At 36.6% G+C, this 19017-nt stretch overlaps 1 protein-coding gene across 8 annotated transcripts in view; it reads right to left on the reverse strand.

Annotated features, from left to right (window-relative positions):
- Positions 1-209: 209 nt before the first annotated feature.
- The window catches only part of PRPF39 (pre-mRNA processing factor 39), a 28272-nt gene continuing 9464 nt past the window's right edge, over positions 210-19017 (reverse strand). For 7 of the 8 annotated variants that reach the window (XM_084793714.1, XM_084793713.1, XM_084793718.1 and 4 more), the window contains 11 exons: positions 18897-19015; positions 14491-14658; positions 9073-9238; positions 8411-8518; positions 6609-6773; positions 6172-6298; positions 5300-5568; positions 4405-4589; positions 2262-2336; positions 1081-1195; positions 210-924 (listed from right to left, as the gene is read on the reverse strand). In XM_084793714.1, coding sequence (XP_084649840.1) covers positions 868-924; positions 1081-1195; positions 2262-2336; positions 4405-4589; positions 5300-5568; positions 6172-6298; positions 6609-6773; positions 8411-8518; positions 9073-9238; positions 14491-14658; positions 18897-19015 — 1554 coding nt within the window. In that variant the 3' untranslated portion in view covers positions 210-867. The remainder of the gene's footprint in view (positions 925-1080; positions 1196-2261; positions 2337-4404; positions 4590-5299; positions 5569-6171; positions 6299-6608; positions 6774-8410; positions 8519-9072; positions 9239-14490; positions 14659-18896; positions 19016-19017) is intronic. The other variant, XM_084793715.1, reaches the window with a different exon arrangement.

Below are 19017 nucleotides of genomic sequence, written 5' to 3' on the forward strand. Positions count from 1 at the left end.
CTATGGACTTCAAACAAAGAGTGTAACTGCTAGGTAGGTAGCTTTGTCCAGGGCATTTAAAAAATACTAGCTCATGGTGAAAAAGGTCAATGGCATGGAGCTTGAAGCAGAAAACTAAAGTATACTGGTAGGAAGATAATAAATTTTAGAGAAAGCTTTTTAAATCTATATTTGGTATATGTGCCTCCCCCAAATGAATTCATAAACAATTGCTGCATGAGTCTTTATTTTTATTACAAAAATGGTGTTTGATCAAAATGAAAGCTTGTTCACAAGTTTTACATGAATATTCTAGATACAAAGTCTCCCAAAACACACTTTAATGTTTCATTTCTTAATGCTGACATCTATTCCAAGGCAGAGCATGTTATTCTAATAGTTCAACTCATCTTTCCTGGAGTTAGAACCAAAGCATAACTGAAACATTTAGATAACCTTAGGGTTTAAGGTTTAAAAAAAAAAAAGTCTTTTGATAGGAGATAAAATTCTCATAACCAGCCCTTATTTTTTTTTCCCCCAGAATCTTAACTGACATGATTTGCAGTCAGTTTTTTGTCCCTACATTTAAGGCTACAAATCTCTTGCATGAGCTGCAAAAGAATTCTAGGCCATTTAATGCAAAAAAATAAAAATTAAATTAAAAATTAAAAAAAATAGTTCTCCAATAAAAAGTAAATTTAAAAAATGGTAGGAAAGTTCCTATGGTACACTACTAATTGACATTTTCGGCTGTTAACTAAGCAAATGTTACACAGAAAGTGGGAAGACAAATTATCAAATACAACAAGCTTATACTATTGTTTACATCCTTCAAAAAAAATAATTCTGCATTTCTCATATAACCCATCTGAAATTTACATTTTCCCATCAGGTTGGAGGTGGAGGATAATACTGTCCATAATTCCAAGGATTCTGATAATTGTACTGAAAAAGTAATAAAGGTAAACATGTCAGCATAGTAGACTTAAGAGCTGTGTTCCACATATAAAAGATAATAGGTACTGATGAAATTACTACAGTAGGTCACAAAAGGAAATACACAATATACTAGCTATTGTGAAGAATAAATGATGCACTTACCTGATACCAGGCACTGTAATTATATGCAGCTTGATTTGCCTGTAAATCCCCATCAATGATCTGTGCTGATGACATGTCTTCTGTGTGTGCTTTCTTCTCTTCTGGTTCTTCAGAGCTATATAAAAGGTGAAAATAGAAACTCAAAATTCCCACATATCTGAACTTTCCTAAGTGATCACATTATATATATTTGTTTTAGTTGGGTTTTCAGCCATCTTTTGAAAACAAGATGCTGTTCATAAAATAGCCAGTGGGTAAAGTTCCTTGCTAGACAAACTATATGCAGACTGAAGGCAAAACCCACTTTACCTTTATGAAACAGCCTCTCAATTTTCTATCCTAAGAATTTTATCACTGCTCCCAGAGAATGTGACATATCTAATATAAGTTGCTATCTACATTAGCTGCCATGAAGAAAGACAGGACTGATCCCTGTCCTCTTCAAAGGACTAACACCAGCCTGCCACTGCCAAGTAAGAGGTTTCAGATTCTTCCACAAGCTAATGAGACTCCTTTCCAATCTGGCCCTTTACTTTTTTTTTTTTTTTTTTTAAAGCCTTCTTACTTCCACAAATCTACAACTCTCCGTTTATGCCAGGATGACCACTTGCTGGAAAATTGCATGCTCAGGTCTTTATGGCAGAGGTGGCAATCTGGCCTAGGATCTGAATGTGACTTGTGTTCATATGTCGGATGTGGTAGTGTATATATATCTTTAATCTCAACTACATAAAAATGAGACTGTCTATGTAAATTCATGTTTCTGCATAAGCAGTTATGCTGTAGATTAACCAACTATGCAGCACAAAACTAACTCCAATTCTTTGTAGCAACACAACTCTACTATAATTGCCACCAGATTACCTTGAACTGCCCACCTAAATATAAGGCTTTCCTTAAATATGTTCCTAACTTTATGGTCAGTGGCCCAACTCTACTAATCCTAATTGTTTTTTAACTCTGTCTCCAGGTTCAATGGAATCCATATTTTGGACCTTGGGGAGTGGCAGGTTGAAGGTGGCCTTGATACTTGCCTCTGAGAGCAACCACAGAATTTCCCCTCCATCCCCCAAAATCATAGAAAGTATTATATCACAATATAGAGATAATGCTGAAAAGCACGTTTTAAGATTGAAATGTTTTTTAAGTGCCCCTTCCTGACTTAGCAAGAATTTACATACCCATTCTCAGCTTTCCTTTTTAATGTATCCTGTTCTTTTAGGAGTGTTTGATGTTCATCATATGCATTCAGAAGCCTGAGGGGGAAAGGCATAATTGGGGGGGGGGGGGAGAAGAGATGTGAAGCATTTCCAAAATAGAACACAGCTTATAAGTTTCTAAGTGGACTCCTTGTCTTATCTTTTAAGACTTAAATCTAGCTGTTATGGTCGCACATGCCTTTAATCCAAGCACTAGGGAGGCAGAAGCAGATGGATCTCTGTTGAGTTTGAGACTAGCCTAGTATACAAATCCAGTACAGCCAGGGCTATGCAGAGAAACCATGTCTTGAAAAACAAAACAAATAAAACAACAACAACAAAAAGATTTAAGTCTTAGTCCTGATATCAAGCCTCTTCATACCTAAATTATGTTCAAGGGCCTAGAGTTTTATGTAGTATCTTTTCATTGAACCAGTAATTTGTCTGGCTATTATTATCAAATCAAAATGATAATTCATCTAAGTTTGTAAGTGCCAGCTCTAAGAGTTTACTGCTGATGGCACAAGCTCCTAGTTCTGACCAGGTATGGCATGCATACACTCAGGAGGCAGATGGACCTCTGAATTTAAGGCCAGCTAGGGATATTATCTAAAAAACAAGACAGCCATACTTTTTCCTGAAGAAGTAGGTTCAATGGGTCCATGTATAAGGCCTTGGCTTCCATACTTAGGCTACCTCACACTATTCTAAAATCATGTACATGAAATTGTTAAAATGTCTGTTTCCACCACCATACATTCAACAGAATCCAGTAGTAAGAACTAAATGGCACTCCCTCGTCTAGGAAGCATGACAAATCTATTTTGATCCATACAGATCAAGTATATGATATTTCACATACTTTCTTAGCACCCAAGAATCATACCATCCCAACTAAAAGCTAGCATTACATAAAATCATTTCTTCTGTATATCTTCTTCAGTGTAAAAACAGACGACATTGTTCATATAGCATACTGGGTAGTTAAGAGCAGAAACTATAAAACAGGGTCTTACTTCATCCTCGTATACATGACTTGAAAAAGCTGGATAGCTGAGTTACACCTCTCTCCATCTACTAACATTTTCTGTATTCATTAAATGGCTATGAATTTTATAATACAAAATACTTAGCGTGACTTCAAGAACTGATATATACTAGCTGCTGTGTTAAGCTGAAAACAAACACCATCAAAAACATACACACAAGAGACACACGTGTGGTTTTGGTGGAAATCATTCTAAATCAGCTCAAGCAAAGTCATATACACACCTATTAGGCACTGGGATATTAGAGCAACAGATAGACTGCAACCGTACCAATGTTAATAAGCACTATTTCTACTCTGAGGTTATCAAATTTGAACTTTTGGCCTTTTACGATTCAGTAGGATTGAGGTCAACAGGCAAGATCTGTGTGACACATCTACCTTTTTTTCCCAACCCAAGATAAAATGGCATTCTTATTCCAGATTAATTCAATCCTACCGTTGTGCATGTTGCTAAGGACTGGACGCAAGGCCTTGTACATGATAGACAAATACATAACCCCTGAACTTTACATCAACTACAGCCAGCCAATCCCTCACCTACTGTCATCACATGTGTCTCATAGTTTAATCTTTATCTCATTTCTTTGGGGAGGGGGCTCACATGGTAGGAGAAGAGAATTAACTGCTACAAGTTGTCTTCTGACCTCCATGTGCACAAGTGCATATGCACACAAAAATAAAATTGATTTGAAACAGAAAAACAGTTTTGAAGGGATGATAAAGCTTAGCTCCTACTAAGCATATATATATTCACAAAACTGAATTCACCTCCACATGTAAATTTAACATTAGGTCCAAAAAGGCAGTTCAGCACATAAAGCATGTTCTGTCTGGCTAAGTCTGAATACCCGAATCTGATCCCTAGCACCCACTAAAAGGTAGGAGAAAACCCCTGAGAAAGCTGTCTTCTGCTCTCACATACATCTTGGAACATGCGCACCATCTCCCATACAAACACATCACAGAAATTAAATAAATTTAGTACTGTATTAATATAAGATAGCCATCAAATTCTCATCACAAAATAACAATGTTCATGTTCCCTGCAAAAAGATGATAGGTTTAAGATCTTACTTATTAACATCTGAACCAAAATCTTCAAGGAATTCCACTTTTCTCTGAGAAAATGTAATTTTCATTTTAATAGGTAATGAACCATGTATGGCTTTGTCAAAGCAAGTGAGGATATTTTCTTCATTTTGTTTGAGGTCACAACTGTATTCCATTTCAAGTAAATTGAGGTATAACTTTGTGTTCTCCTGAGTAAAAAGCAGTATCAATAATTAATAACACTCATACAGTATTTTGATAAAAGCATAAGGTTTAAGATTAAGAAGAGTCATGTCTGTTTTCAGCATGTATATAATGAAGTGAAACATTCTTTAAGAAGTATTTTTCCTGTCTTGTGGTGCTGGGAGCTGAGTACAATCAGTGCTCTATCACTGGGCTACAGTCGTTCTGCTTCTTTAGGCATACTGATAGGTTGTGACACCACCTTATTATTTCTCATACGGTGCAGTGCGTTGTTGTTACAAGCTAACCAATTAAAGCTCATTATCCTGTGTTAGTTAACTGGACTTGGCCCAGGATGAAAATTCATAAATAAACTACAAAAGGCTGGTTTGGATAAGGAAAGTGACTATGCTGTTTCTTTTCTACTGTCTTGCTTTGTCTATAAAGTCTTCTCGCAGGCCTTTACCCTAGTAACAATCATCAAGTTTCTACAAGTTAATTATAAAAACCACAATATTTACAATTCAATTCAGCAACCATAATTTCCTCAAACTTTAAATTCAAAGTAATTAGATGTTAAATGATTAAATGTTAAAAGTGGCAACATCAGTTTAGAGGGACTGTTGTCCTCATTTAGTAATAAATTTATTACTGTATAGACCAAATCTTTCATCACAGTTGCCAAACCAAAAAAGTACTAACTTTTTATGGAAGATGTTGTTAAAAATACGCATACCTTATCTTTCTCGATTGCTTCCAAAAGTACCTTTCTGGATTTTGGAAGATTTTTCTGTATTTTAAAAAGATGTCGAGCTAGTTTGATGGCATAAAATGATGACTCATTATTTGATTTGGCATTCTTTATAGCATCTTGAAGCAAATGTTCAGCCTCTTCCATATTTCCATGCCGTCGTTCTAAACTTACTCTTCGTAACCGAACCATTGCCAGTCCTAGAACATAGTCTTCAAATGTTCTCAAGATAGTCCTGGCTTCATTGATATTCCCTAAAATAGTAATTAAATATTTATACTTTTGTTTAAATTTCCAAAATAATTCACATCAAGCACTAAAAATAGCTAAATCTAGCTATTTTATGAGGGGGGGGGTGGTAATAAACAGCCATGTTTACTTATTTTGTACTGTCTACAGCTGCTATTAGGATATGGCAAGGCTGAACTGTCAGGGATTTTATAGATTTTATATAAGTAATTTGCCGAATTCTTCTTTATACATCCTCAGTACTTAATTCCCATTAACTCCACTCTGACATAAAGTGCTAAAACATCAACTGAGGAGCTAGAGATAAGATTCAGCAGTTAGAGCCGCGTGTGGTGGCACATGCCTTTAATCCCAGCACTCGGGAGGCAGAGGCAGGAGGATCGTTGTGAGTTCGAGGCCAGCCTGGTCTACAAAGGGAGTCCAGGACAGCCAATATAACTTGCTGCTGTTGCAGAGGACCCAAGTTCACTTCTTAGCACTCACAACCATCTGTTTAGTGCCATCCCAGAAGTTCCCATGCAAATACTAAGTACGGCTATGCATGCAGGCAAAACACCCATTCTCATAAAGTAAATACATAAAATAAACCAATTTAACATTTTTCTTACCTTGCTGTTCCTCAAAAGCTGCCCAGAGCATATGTGCCATAGGTTTCTTTGGGAGATGAACAGTACAAGCTCTGCTGAAGACATGCCTCACTCCTTCAATGCTATGGTTTTCCATGTACTTGGCATACTACATACAGAAAAGAGAAAATACTGAATAATTTACAGTTGAACATGTGATTAAATATGTGACAGAACGATAAAATTCTATTTTTAAACCCATTCAGCACCTTTATTGAACCACTAGACTAGTTTCTGTAAGGAAGGACGAAGAGAGGCAACGAGGTTGGCATATGCAGCAGTCAAATCTGGTTGCAAGCAGACCATCTCCTAATGCAACAGATATAGTTATATGAACAACATTCAACAGAAGTACAAAAAAGGTTAGTCACTAGATCAATGTTATAAAATTCAAGTTAAACACTACATAATATTCTTACCTTAATCCAAAACTCCTCATAGAGGGCACAAGATATGACACATCTTTCAAAGAGAACCACAACTCTTTCATGAGTTCCATTTTCAATTTCGAATTCTAAGTATTCTTTCCAGTTTTTTAGTTGGGCCTTTTCCAGTGGTTTCACATGAAAATATGGTCTTTTAATCTGTAAAAAAGGTATATATGCCAATAAAAGTAAACCAAAGTCAAAATATTTTAATTACAATGATATAAATAATCTTAACGTACAAAGAACTCTAAAAGTTTACTACTGATTTGTGTGTGTGTGGGGGGGGGGGGTAAGTTAGGGATCTTAAGACAGGAGCTATATATAGCCCTGGCTGTCCTAGAACTCAACTCACAATGTAAACCAGGTTGTTCCCAAACGTTTTTCCTCCCGAGGCAGGGTTTCTCTGTATAACTGCCCTGTCTGTCCTGGACCCACTCTGTAGAAAAGGCTGACCTTAAACTCACAGAGATCCGCCTGCCTCTGCCTCCCAAGTGCTGGGATTAAAGGCACGTGTCACCACCGCCTGGCTGTTCCCAAATTCTTAAGGAGTCTTTATTTTGATTACTAAGGTAAACGATATTGTTTATTTATCAAAACTATTTTACAGCCAGCTACAATAGACATACATACAAATCCACTCATAGGCTAGGCCATAATAGGATAACTTACAAAAACATATTATATCAAACCTTAAGAGTGTGGCTGAGGAAGCTAAATGGCAGGTGAGTAAGTAGGATAAGAAGAACTGAAGAGGAAAGGTGAGAAAAAAGTTACCAAATTTGACTATGCTGATGGTAGTACTGTCAGTGCACTAATGAAATGCATATTTCAGACAGGCAAATAATTTGACATGGGAGTATATCTTACAAAGGCAGTAAGAAAATGGTTAAATTAGTAAGACCAAAATATTTACCCATAGTAGATGTGTATGTGTGCTTTTACTTTTTGAGACAGGATCTAATATAGCACAGGCTGGCACAGAACTTAATAGGTAACTCAAGATTATCAATTTTTGAATCTTTTATGTCTTGCTTTTAAGTGCTGAGATTACTACAAGAACTGGCACCAAACTTGGTCTATATGTGGTGCTGGTATGTATGTTGAGCAAGTGGTCTACAAATTGAGCTTAATATTGAGCTTAATAGAGCAGCTATTTTATTATCCATAAGGTATAACAAATATATATTCAAATTAATCTGGAATCTACAGTTGAAACCTCCATGCAGTAAGATTCTAAAACTGGCAATGGAAAATGTTAAACACAACTGAGATGAACACCTTGAATTACTACTAATACAAAAGAAAGAAAATTAACAATGGTGTTACTGCTTTAAGAAAAAACAATCAGGCTGGGGAGATAGCTCAGAGGTTAAGAGCACTGGCTGCTCCTCCAGAGGTCCTGAGTTCAATTCCCAGCAACCTCATGGTGGCTCACAACCATCTATAATGTGATCTGATGCCCTCTTATAGCTTGTGGGAGTACATGCAGATAGAGCACTGTGTTCATAATAAATAAATCTTTTTTTTTTTTTTTTTTTTTTTTTTTTTTTTTTTTTTTTTTTTTTGGTTTTTTGAGACAGGGTTTCTCTGTATAGCCTTGGCTGTCCTGGACTCGTTTTGTAGACCAGGCTAGCCTCGAACTCACAGTGATCCGCCTGCCTCTGCCTCCCGAGTGCTGGGATTAAAGGCGTGCACCACCATGCCCTGCTATAAATAAATCTTAAAAAAAGAAAAAAGGGAAAACCACAATCTTATTTTATATTTTGAAGACTATTATAAAACAAAACACTTACGCCTTCTTCAAATGTCCACCTCTTACTAACTTCATGCTCATTATAATTAAACATTTCTTGATGAATTTCAATGACTCTATGTCTCATGTTTTCTATTTCAGTAATTAGCTAGGGAAAAAAAGAAAAAAATAATAAGTCTTATAAGTTACATACAAAGAATTCTCAACAGCACACATTTAAATATCTTCTACAGATACTTCAATCTTCCAAAGGGAGAGTTTTTAATTGTTCAATGTTATAATTTTGTTTGTTTGTCAGGTTTGGCTTTTGAGACAGGATTGCTATGCATACAGCACTGAGTATCCTGAACTCATTAATGAGACCAGGCTGGCCAAGAATTAAAGAAGATCCATTTGACTGTGCCCCCTCCCCAAATGCTGGCATTAAAGGTGACACCACACCCAGTTTTAAATATGATTTATAACAAAACTTCAAAAGGCCAATTTCTTAATTATTTTTAAAGACAGGAATAGTAGATTAGAGTCAAAGTAAAATATTTTTTATATACTAAGTCACTTCCAGGTAAGTTAAGTATCTCATGGTAACAACTTTCTCCTTTACAATCATGCTTAAATCATATTATCTAAATGCCCAGACCATATCACCCTTCCACATATGCTACCTAGTTTCTTATCCACTGAACATCTGACTAAGAGGGTTACCTTTGCTGGATCAGTTATGTCTTCCATTCCTGATGGAAGGTCATCTCCAGGAGGTCCATCATCACCACTGTGTCCATTTACAGATGCTAATTCCCTTCTCAGCTGAATGAACTGTTCACCAGTTAAAAGATCTCTAGGCAAGTTATTTTGTACATGTTCTTTAAATCTAAAGGAAGAATTAAAAACTACCTGTCAGATGCCTCCTACATATTACTCCTTCAAATAAACGGAGAAACCATTCAAAATATTGTTACTTTTTTTTCTGTAGTAAAATCCTACTACTTGATGAAATAATTTATATATTTTTTCCACTTTGTCTTTGCAGTGGAATGTAGAGAGCAGATACACAAATTCCAACTTTACTATTTTTAGTATCCCAATCTTAGTCTGTCTATAAAATTGGACACTTTTTGCAAATTTAAATAAAACACAGCTAATTCATATTAAAACTATAAAGCTATTGCAAAATGTCTGCATGATCATCTCACCAACCAATTACTCTTCCATCCATTAACAATCCAGTGACATTGGCTTAATTAAGGTCACCAAAAACTACACATGCAAAGTTAAATGGATATTTGTTCTTCGGTGCAGCCTCTGTCTTCATTCAGCATCTGAGGCTGCTAACCATGTCTTCTTACTTTTAGAATCATCTTCATTGCTGTGCTTCTAAGGTACCATTTTCTTGGTTTTCTTCAAGTCTCTCTGATTACCATTGATCTCTCTTGGGTCCCCACTGCTACAGGCCTTAATGGTACATTCCCAAAAATTCTTTCATTTTTATTTTTTTGGTTTTTATGACAGGGTTTCTCTGTGTAGCCTTGACTGAAAATTTCTTTTATTCTCATACTTTTTACATACCTTCTGGCTAAAGTCATTAACAGAACTTGAATTAATTATTGTATCAATAAAACCCAAAACTAATACACAAGTCCAAAACTTTAAAATTGTAGATTACTATTAACAATTGCCAACAATATGCAGAAAATGTATTTTTACATATAAATATAAAGTCGTTTTAAACTGATGTATAAAAACTTAACTTTTTGTCTTTTGAGACAGTGATTCACTAAATGACACTGGCCTGAAATGCAAAATCTTTGTACTTCCATCATAGACTATAGGCCATGTACCACCACGTCTACCTAACACATTTCCAATAAAATGTCATTTCACTATCTTATCTAAACACATTTTATATTCCTCAATTTTAATTGGAACCACCAAATAAGAGCTAACCTATTTTCCATCTTGATTTTAATATGGAATCTCCTATACTATATTTAATTTATTTATCGGGCTTGTTTGTTTTTCAAGACAAGGTCTCATTCTGTAGCCCTGCCTGTCTCTAACTCCCCAGTGCTGGGGCTAAAGGCATACTGCCTAGAACTCAATATACACCTCAGGCTGGCTATGAAATAATCTCCTTCTCCACACCAACAAGTACTATTTCCCAGTCTTTTTCAGTTACATTATTCACATTCCATGGGATAACAGGTCTTAGATTCTATGTTCTAAATACATCTTTATGATCTAACTTTTCACCTGAATAAAGGGGTCTTCCAACACATAGTAATTTAATTCTCTTCTTCCACTGTTCCTAGAAATAATTTTTAAAAATAAAAGAGAAAACAGTGACACAAGCAGAATGCTGCGGTGATATATGCCTTTAATCCCAACATTGGGGAGGGTGAGGCATTTCACTATTGGAAAGGCAGATCATGGGATTCGTCAAGGCATGCTGGCCAGCCAGCCTAGCAAGTTAGTGTTAGATCATATCTCAGAAAGTAGAGTGAAGAGTGATCAACAAAAACACAGGAGATCTGGAGAAGAACACTGGCTGTTTGCTCTTCCAGAGGATCCAGGTTCAAACCCCAGCACCTTAACTATAAATCCAGTTCTATACACATCAGAATACTCTCTCATATAAAATAAAAGCAACTTCTAAAAGATACAAAATATAAGACTTCAGCCTCTTAACCTCTGACAAACACACATTTATTTTCCCACTGTTATGTAAATAATTGAATACAAAGTAATAAATTAATAATAAATTAAATTTAAATACGAGAGCCAGGCATGGTGGCACATGCCTGTAATCCCAGCAATCAGGGAGGCAGAAGGAGGTGGATCTCTGTGAATTCGAGGCCAAGCCTGGTCTTTCAAGCAAGTCCAGAACAGCCAAGGCTATACAGAAAAACCCTGTCTCAAAAAACAAATATATTTAAATATACTATTGCTGGGTCTGGCAGTGCATATCTCTAACCCCAGCACTTGAGAAGCAATGACAAGTAGATCTCTGTGATTTCAAAGCCAGCATCCAGACTGCAGTCCAGGCTAAACAGTACTACACAATGAGACCTAATCTCAAGAAAAGCAAAACCAAACGGAACAAACAAAAATTATACTTCTTGAGCAGAAAGATGGCTTGACAGTTTAGAACACTTGCTGGTCTTGCACAGGACCCAAGTTCACTTCCCAGAATCCACATGGGAACTCAGAACTGTCTATAACTTGAGTTCCAGATCTGACACTTTCTTCTTGCCTCCACAAGCACTAAGCACACATGATGCACACACGCACACATGTGTAGGTAAAATATTCATACAATACACACAAAGCCCCCAAAACATTGTTTATTTTGGGAGGGGAACAGTGAGGGTCTCTGACTAGGTCAGAGAGCAACTTGCGGCAATCACTGAGTGTTTTGCTTCCACAAGATGGATACCAAGGACTGAACTCAGGTCATAAGACTTAGAAATAAGAACATTTGCCAGGCCACAACTATTCATGCTAAAGAACCTACCATGTCTCAGCACTTGGGAGACAGAGGCAAGTGGATCTCTGACTTCATGGTCAGCGTGGTCTACAGATTAAGTTCCAGACAACCAGGGCTATGCAGAAAAACCCTGTCTCAGAAAAAAAATAAATAAATAAACCTAGCAGGATATTCATTTTAAAAAGACTGGGAGGGCAGGAAGAATGGCTCACTAGTTAACAGAATGCACATACCATTGTCACAGAATAGCAGAGTTCAATTCCCAGCATCCACACTAGGTGGCTCACAACCTCTAATCCCAATCTTAGTTCCAAGGGGTCTGACTGCCCTCTTCTGAACTCCATAAACAGACAACTTCACTACTGTGCACAAAGCATCCTCCTAAGCCACACTTTAAAAAATATTTGGAAGGACAGAATATAGCTCAGGGTAAATAAAAATTTAGGAAATAAAACAGTGGAGACTTTGTGAAGGGTATTATCTCATTCCCAGAGACTTTTTCTGTTTCCAGGTAATCACAAAATAAGCAGCTTTGGCCACCATGTGCTCCCCTAGTATGTTCTGCTTCACCTAAAGCACTGAATAAGATCACAGACACCTTTAAAATTGCTGTTACATGGAAGGCATTGGAGCCTATGAGCTTCATCCTTAAAGAGCTACCGACAGTTAGTGTTTTCTGAGGAAGTGTCAGTTTTCTTTAAAATGTAGTTGGTCACTGTAAAGTTGACCATACTCCAGTGAAGTATATATTAGGGAAAACAACAACAAACAAACAAACAAACTCACACATACACTAAATTTGGGAGGGGTAGAGAGTAATTAAGGGATAAATATGACCAAAATACAATGTGTGAAGCTTTCAAAAATATAAAATTTAAAAAATATTACAGAAACAAGAAAATCTAACAGTTCCTAAAGGCCTTGTAATCATAAATGTCACCACATTTTAAACAAGAATCAGTCTATGAAAAAGCTTTGTCTTTGGCCTTCACTTCTATAACATGCATATTTGTAAAGCATTTCCAAATACCAAGTACTGTGTTAGAAATTTACTTTAGCAAGTGTGTGCCTAGCTCATTATGTTCTAGAAACATGTCCACCTGTTCTAGCTTACTGGTAATAGAGATAGGACACTGACTACAATGTTTCTTTTATTTTTTCCTTCTTAGTTCCTATTCCAAAACAAGTCTGCATAACTTCCATTTTAAGCATGTCGATCTATAGTAGCTTAAAAATATTTAATTAAATCTACCTGTGAAAAGGCTGGGCATGGTGGTGCACGCCTTTAATCCCAGCACTTGGGAGGCAGAGGCTGTTGGAGCGATGTGAGTTCGAGGCCAGCCTGGTCTACAAAGAGAGTCCAAGACAGCCAAGGCAACACAGAGACCTTGTCTCGAAAAACAAAACAAAACAAAAAAATTTACCTGTGAAATTTAGAATAGCACTTAAAATTTTCTTCAATATACAATATTACTCAAAACAATTAGCAAAACATACAAAAAAGCAGGATGTGGTGGTACATATACACACGTAATCTCAGCACTTAGAAGGTTCAAGGCCTGCTGGAGTCACATGAACAAGTCTCAAAAGACAAAACTCAAAACACATGTTCGTTCTCTCTCTCCTCCCTCTCTCTCTCTCTCTCTCTCTCTCTCTCTCTCTCTCTCTCTCTCTCTCTCTCTCTCTCTCACTCACTCACACACACACACACACACACAAACACACATTTTAACCAACCAACCAAAACAGCAAAGACACAATCTCATACTTATTCAGACTTCTTTCTGGGTTCTTATCAGTGAGATACCTTGTGGTAGAGAATTACACATGGTGGCATATACCCGCAACCACAGCACACAAGCACAGGGAAGAAGAGATGGAAAGTCAAGGTACACTGGTCCCACACAGTGATTCCTAGGCCACCTAGAGCTGCCTAGCAAGACCATATCTCAAAAGAAAAAAACAATGAAGCCAAAACTACACATGGAAACCACAGTACAGAGAATTTTCTAATAGTTACAATTCTCTTGAAAAGTTATGAAGTTATGACTTAGAACCAGAAAAATCACAGTGTAAAATTTAAATGGAGACAGGAAGAAGTTAACCCCTAAATCTTTGTGTTCTGTATATGTTTGTGTATATCAGAAAGATACATCTTGTAAATCATTGACTTGTAAAAATAAATTAGCCAGACATGATAAGGTGTGTGTCTATAATTTTAGATTCTTGGTTGCTGAGGCAGAACGATTAAAGATTCTAGGCCAGCATGTGAAACATACTATATCTCAAAAATTAAAATATAAAAAAACACTATCTGCTAAGCATCATATTTAGTTTTACAAATAATCATTTTTTAATATTGATTTTTCTCATTTCTTCAACTGCTCTGAAGTATCTCACATATAAATGAACAAGGAAAACTTTATATATAAAGTGAATAAAATATTAAACATTTCATAAGACACAAGGAAAATGTCAAGATTACTACATAAATTTTGATTCTCTAGAAAATTAGTTTCATCCAATAAGAGCCTATATAACATTTCAAAATAAATTTTAATTCAATATTGAGTATCAGTATTGGGAATTAAGCACCTAAATAATCCAAGATATTTCAAAGAAAAGATCTTTCAGCATACCTCTGAAAATGGTGACTGTACAGTTGTGTTGGAATACCAAGGATACGATCATAGATAGCTGTAACTTCTCTCAAATTTCCCTGTTCATTTTCCCAGTTTATATACATTTCCCATAGTTTGTCAGATCGAAAATCCGTTCCTGCAGCTAGAACAGCATGCTCAAAAGTTCTGAAAAATTAAATTGCTCTTAAGTTATCTTTCCCAAATAAACCACTTTCAAATATTAATCCTAAATTCAGAAAGTAATACTGAAATCAAAATGATATTTAGTTGCTTCCCTGGCAAACATGGATTAAAAAATGGAATCATAGACGAGTTGCTTAAAAGGAAAATAAGTGAAAAAACAAAGGAAGAAGATGATTGAGCTTATCTTATATATAATTACAGTGGAAATTAGATACAATTCAAAGTAAGAAAAACATGTTAAAGATTCCTTTCAATGCGAAGAACATAACTGAAGAAATTTTTTTCTTTTCTTCTTTCTTTTTTCTGGGGGTTGGGGTTGGGGGTGGGGGTTGAATCAGGTTTCTCTGTATAGCTTGGCTGTCCTGGACTCACTCTGTAGACCAAGCAGGCCTTGAACTCACAGAGACCCATCAGTTTCTGCCTCCCTGAGTGCTAGGATTATAGTATGTACCATGGCATCGGGCTCAAAACTTAAGAATTACAAACTGTACCTCAATTAGAGGAATACTCTAGCAAAAATGACTCTAATAAGGGACTTAAACTGTCATAAGCTAATGAGACATATATGTAGACTTCAGACCTCTCAAAAGCGCCTTTTAAGTCTAATAGTTTATTGTGTAAGTATTTTACAGTATTATCTAATTCCAAGAGAAATTTGGTAGGCTGAAAAGATGGCTCAGAGGGTAAGAGCACTGGCTGCTCTTCCAAAGGGCCTAGTTTCAAGTACCAGCACCCGCATGTTGGCTCACAACCATCTATAATGAGATTTGGAGACATCTTCTGGTATGCTGGCATATGTGCAGGCAAAACACTGTATACTTAAACAAATATACTGTATATAAAATACTGTATAAATAAATCTTTTTTTAAAAGGTTACTGTTTAATAACTAGATTTGATGAACAAAACTTTTAAGACTGGGGAGATGGCTCAGGCAGCAAGTTAAGTGATAACTACATAAATGTAGTTAGGATGGGAGTTTAAATTCTCAGAACTCTTGTAAATACTAGGTGATGGGCATGGCGGCCTGGCCATAATTCCAGCACTAGGAACGGAGGCAAAGGATCCCCAGAGCAGGACAGCTGGCTTGAATAACCCACGTGGCATGCTCTGGGCTCAACTGAGATAACCCACTTCAGAGAATAAGGTATTTCTGAGTGACTGAGGAAAACACCTGAAAATTCAGTTCTGGGATATTCTCTCTCTCTCTCTCTCTCTCTCTCTCTCTCTCTCTCTCTCTCTCTCTCTCTCTCACACACACACACACACACACACACACACACACACACACGAACTCTCTCATACACAATATAAAAGTGAAAAGAAAACAACAACAACCCCCCCCCACCTTTTAGTACATAGTACACAGTTTCAAAATCAGTAAAAAATAAACACATAAAATCAACGAAAGGCAGGAACCTAGCCCAACAAGTCAAGTCACTTGACAGCTAGCCTGTGGACCTGACTTCAATCCCCTAGACTCACATGGTAGAAGTGAATTAGCTGCCACAAGGACAATGACCTACAGCATATTATTCTTCCAAAATACATAGACATAGAAACTTTAAAATGTTAAAAAAATTCAAGTAAAAACCAAAATACAAAAAACAACTAGGCTCTTTTACCCAAAAGAGACCACACTTCCTAATTTCTCACAATTTTAACACAATCAAAAAATTCTAATTTGGGGAGAACAGAAAATTCAAATTTGATTTTTATATACTATTAAAAACTCCAAGTAGGCAGGCATGGTTGCATACACCCTTAACCCCAGCACTTGGGGGCAGAGGCAGGAGGATGGCTTCGAGTTCTAGGCCAGCCTGGTCTACAGGGAGAGTCCAGAAAAGCCAAGGCTACACAGAGAAACCCTTTCTTGAAAAAATAAAAACCAAACAAACAAAACCTACAAGTGTGGCTGGGCATGGTGGCGCATGCCTTTAATCCCAGCACTTGAGATACAGAGGCAGGTGGATCTCTGTGAGTTGAGGGCCAGCCTGGTCTACAAAGAGAGTTCCAGGACAGCCAGGGCTACACAGAGAAACCCTGTGCTTTTTTGATTGTTTTGTTTTTTTCTTAAGAGAGCAATGCAGTAAATGTTTCCTGAAAATATTTTAAGAAATTCAGACATTAGTTTCCTGAGCACCTGGCAGAGACATCAAGAGACATGGTATACATACATATATCCAAGCAAGAACTTATTCACACAAAATAAAAATGTGAATTTGTAAAAAACAAAAAAACAAACAAAAACCGATTGGTGCCCAAGAAACAGAAAAGTGAAGGTGTGAGAATGTAATGTACATAAAGAAGGCATTTTAAATCCACACAGAAAGACTGGACTATTTAATAAAGGGAAGGATTAATGTGTACATAGCAGCCAGGTGATAACAGAAAAATATTAAAAATTAAAAGTACAGGCTAGGCTGGGCATGGTGGTGCACACCTGTAATCCCAGCAGTCAGGGAGGCAGAGGGAGGAGGATCTCTGTGAATTCAAGGCCAGCCTGGTCTACAGAGTGAGGTCAGGGCAGCCAAGGCTACACAGAGAAACCCTGTCTCAAAAAAAAAACCAAAGGGGAGGAAAAATACAGCTTCAAGAGATGGCCTGAAGAGCACAGCCTGACCTTTCAGAGAACCCTGTTTGATGCTCAGCACCCACAAGGTGGCTCAATCATCTGTAACTCTAAATTACAGAGGATCCAATATCCCTTTATGGCCTCCACAGACATGCATATGCCCACATAAAATAAATTTTTAAACAAACTTCAATTAACAAAGCCTGAAACTTCTGAATAAGGTAAAAATATTTCTTAGAACTATGGTGAGGAGGAAATGCAAACACTGTATATCAAAACTAGATGACAGCTGTTTCTCTTCTGTAGTCTGTACTGAATGCTGTCATCTAGTTTTGATTAAACAAAGAGGGTGAAGGGGGAAAAAGGTAAGATTTACAGATTATCAACAGGCCAGTTTTGAAAGCTATACAAGAAGTCTTTTATTAGAGAAATGAGAAATATGGCTAAGAAAGAAGTTAACCCCAGGGAAGAAAGACATAGATGACTATGATGAAAAGTACCTATAGACTCAAAGTGCCTAAAATACATACACACAAAAAACAAATTTACTGAAACCTATCCTATGGGTATACTGAGAAAACTGGGTAGAGGTATGTATTTTTAAAAAACACACAAATAGATTAATTTCTGTTACTGCAAGAATAGCTATAACATACTTGGCCATGGATTCAATCTCAAACACTAAAATTCATACAATAAAATTATAAGCAAGGGCAAGGAGTAACTTGTGTGTGTGTGTGTGTGTGTGTGTGTGTGTGTGTGTGTGTGTGTGTGTGTGTGTGTGTGTGTGTGTGTACACTCTTTATATGTCTGGTGCTTGCAGAGTCTAGAAAAGAGACTTGGAATCCCAGGAAATGGAGTTACAGATGGTTGCAAGCTACCCAGGAACCAAACCCAGGTCTTTAGCAAGAACAGTAAGTGTTCTTAATTGCTGAGCCTTCTTTCCAATCCTATTATAGCCATATTTTTAAAAAGGTGAAAACTCCATGGAAAAGTGACTACTTTCGTATATTTGTTGGAGTTAAAAATTGATACAAATACATGTTCAGAGACATTTCACAACACTATGTCCTACATAAATGTTTGGTCAAATAAAATATAGGACTTTAACAATATGTTTTTGTTTTTTCATTAAAACATATGATTGGGAGAAATTATAAAGCATCCTACTAAAAAACAAGTTGAAGAACAGTATGCAAAATTCACACTTAAATATGTACAATATATAATATCTGGAGGTACAGACATTTAGACATTAACCACAGGACCGGAGCGACGGCTCAGCAGTTAAAAGCACAGGCTGCTCTTCCAGAAGACTCAGGTTCAATACCCAGCACCTACATCGAAGCCCACAACTTTCTATGACTCTAGTTCCAAGGGATCCAATGCCTTCTTCTGGTCCCACTGGCTTACCAAGCACAAAGATGATAAAACTAGAGACACAAGTAAAGGGGGTATGGAAAAGAGGAAGACTGTATTTCTTAAGTAATCAAGCATAAGTTTATTTTGTGTATACTTTTTTAAATAATAGGAATAAAGCAAATAAATATTAACTTCCAGTTTAGCATTCATGAACAGTGCTCTAATCAAGATCTGAATACTTATCTAAGTCTTCAACTACATTAAGTATCAAATACTTAACATACCCTCTGATTGTACTGTTTGTCTCAGGATCACCAGGGTCCAGTGTTTCTTTTAAGAAGTTTATATAATGTATCCAAAGATCAACACTAAGAGGTATTGCCTGAAGTCCCCGTCGATAAACCT

This window comes from Acomys minous (genome assembly GCF_964271855.1).
Source record: "Acomys minous genome assembly, chromosome: 8".
In the NCBI taxonomy this organism is placed as follows: Eukaryota; Metazoa; Chordata; class Mammalia; order Rodentia; family Muridae; genus Acomys; species Acomys minous.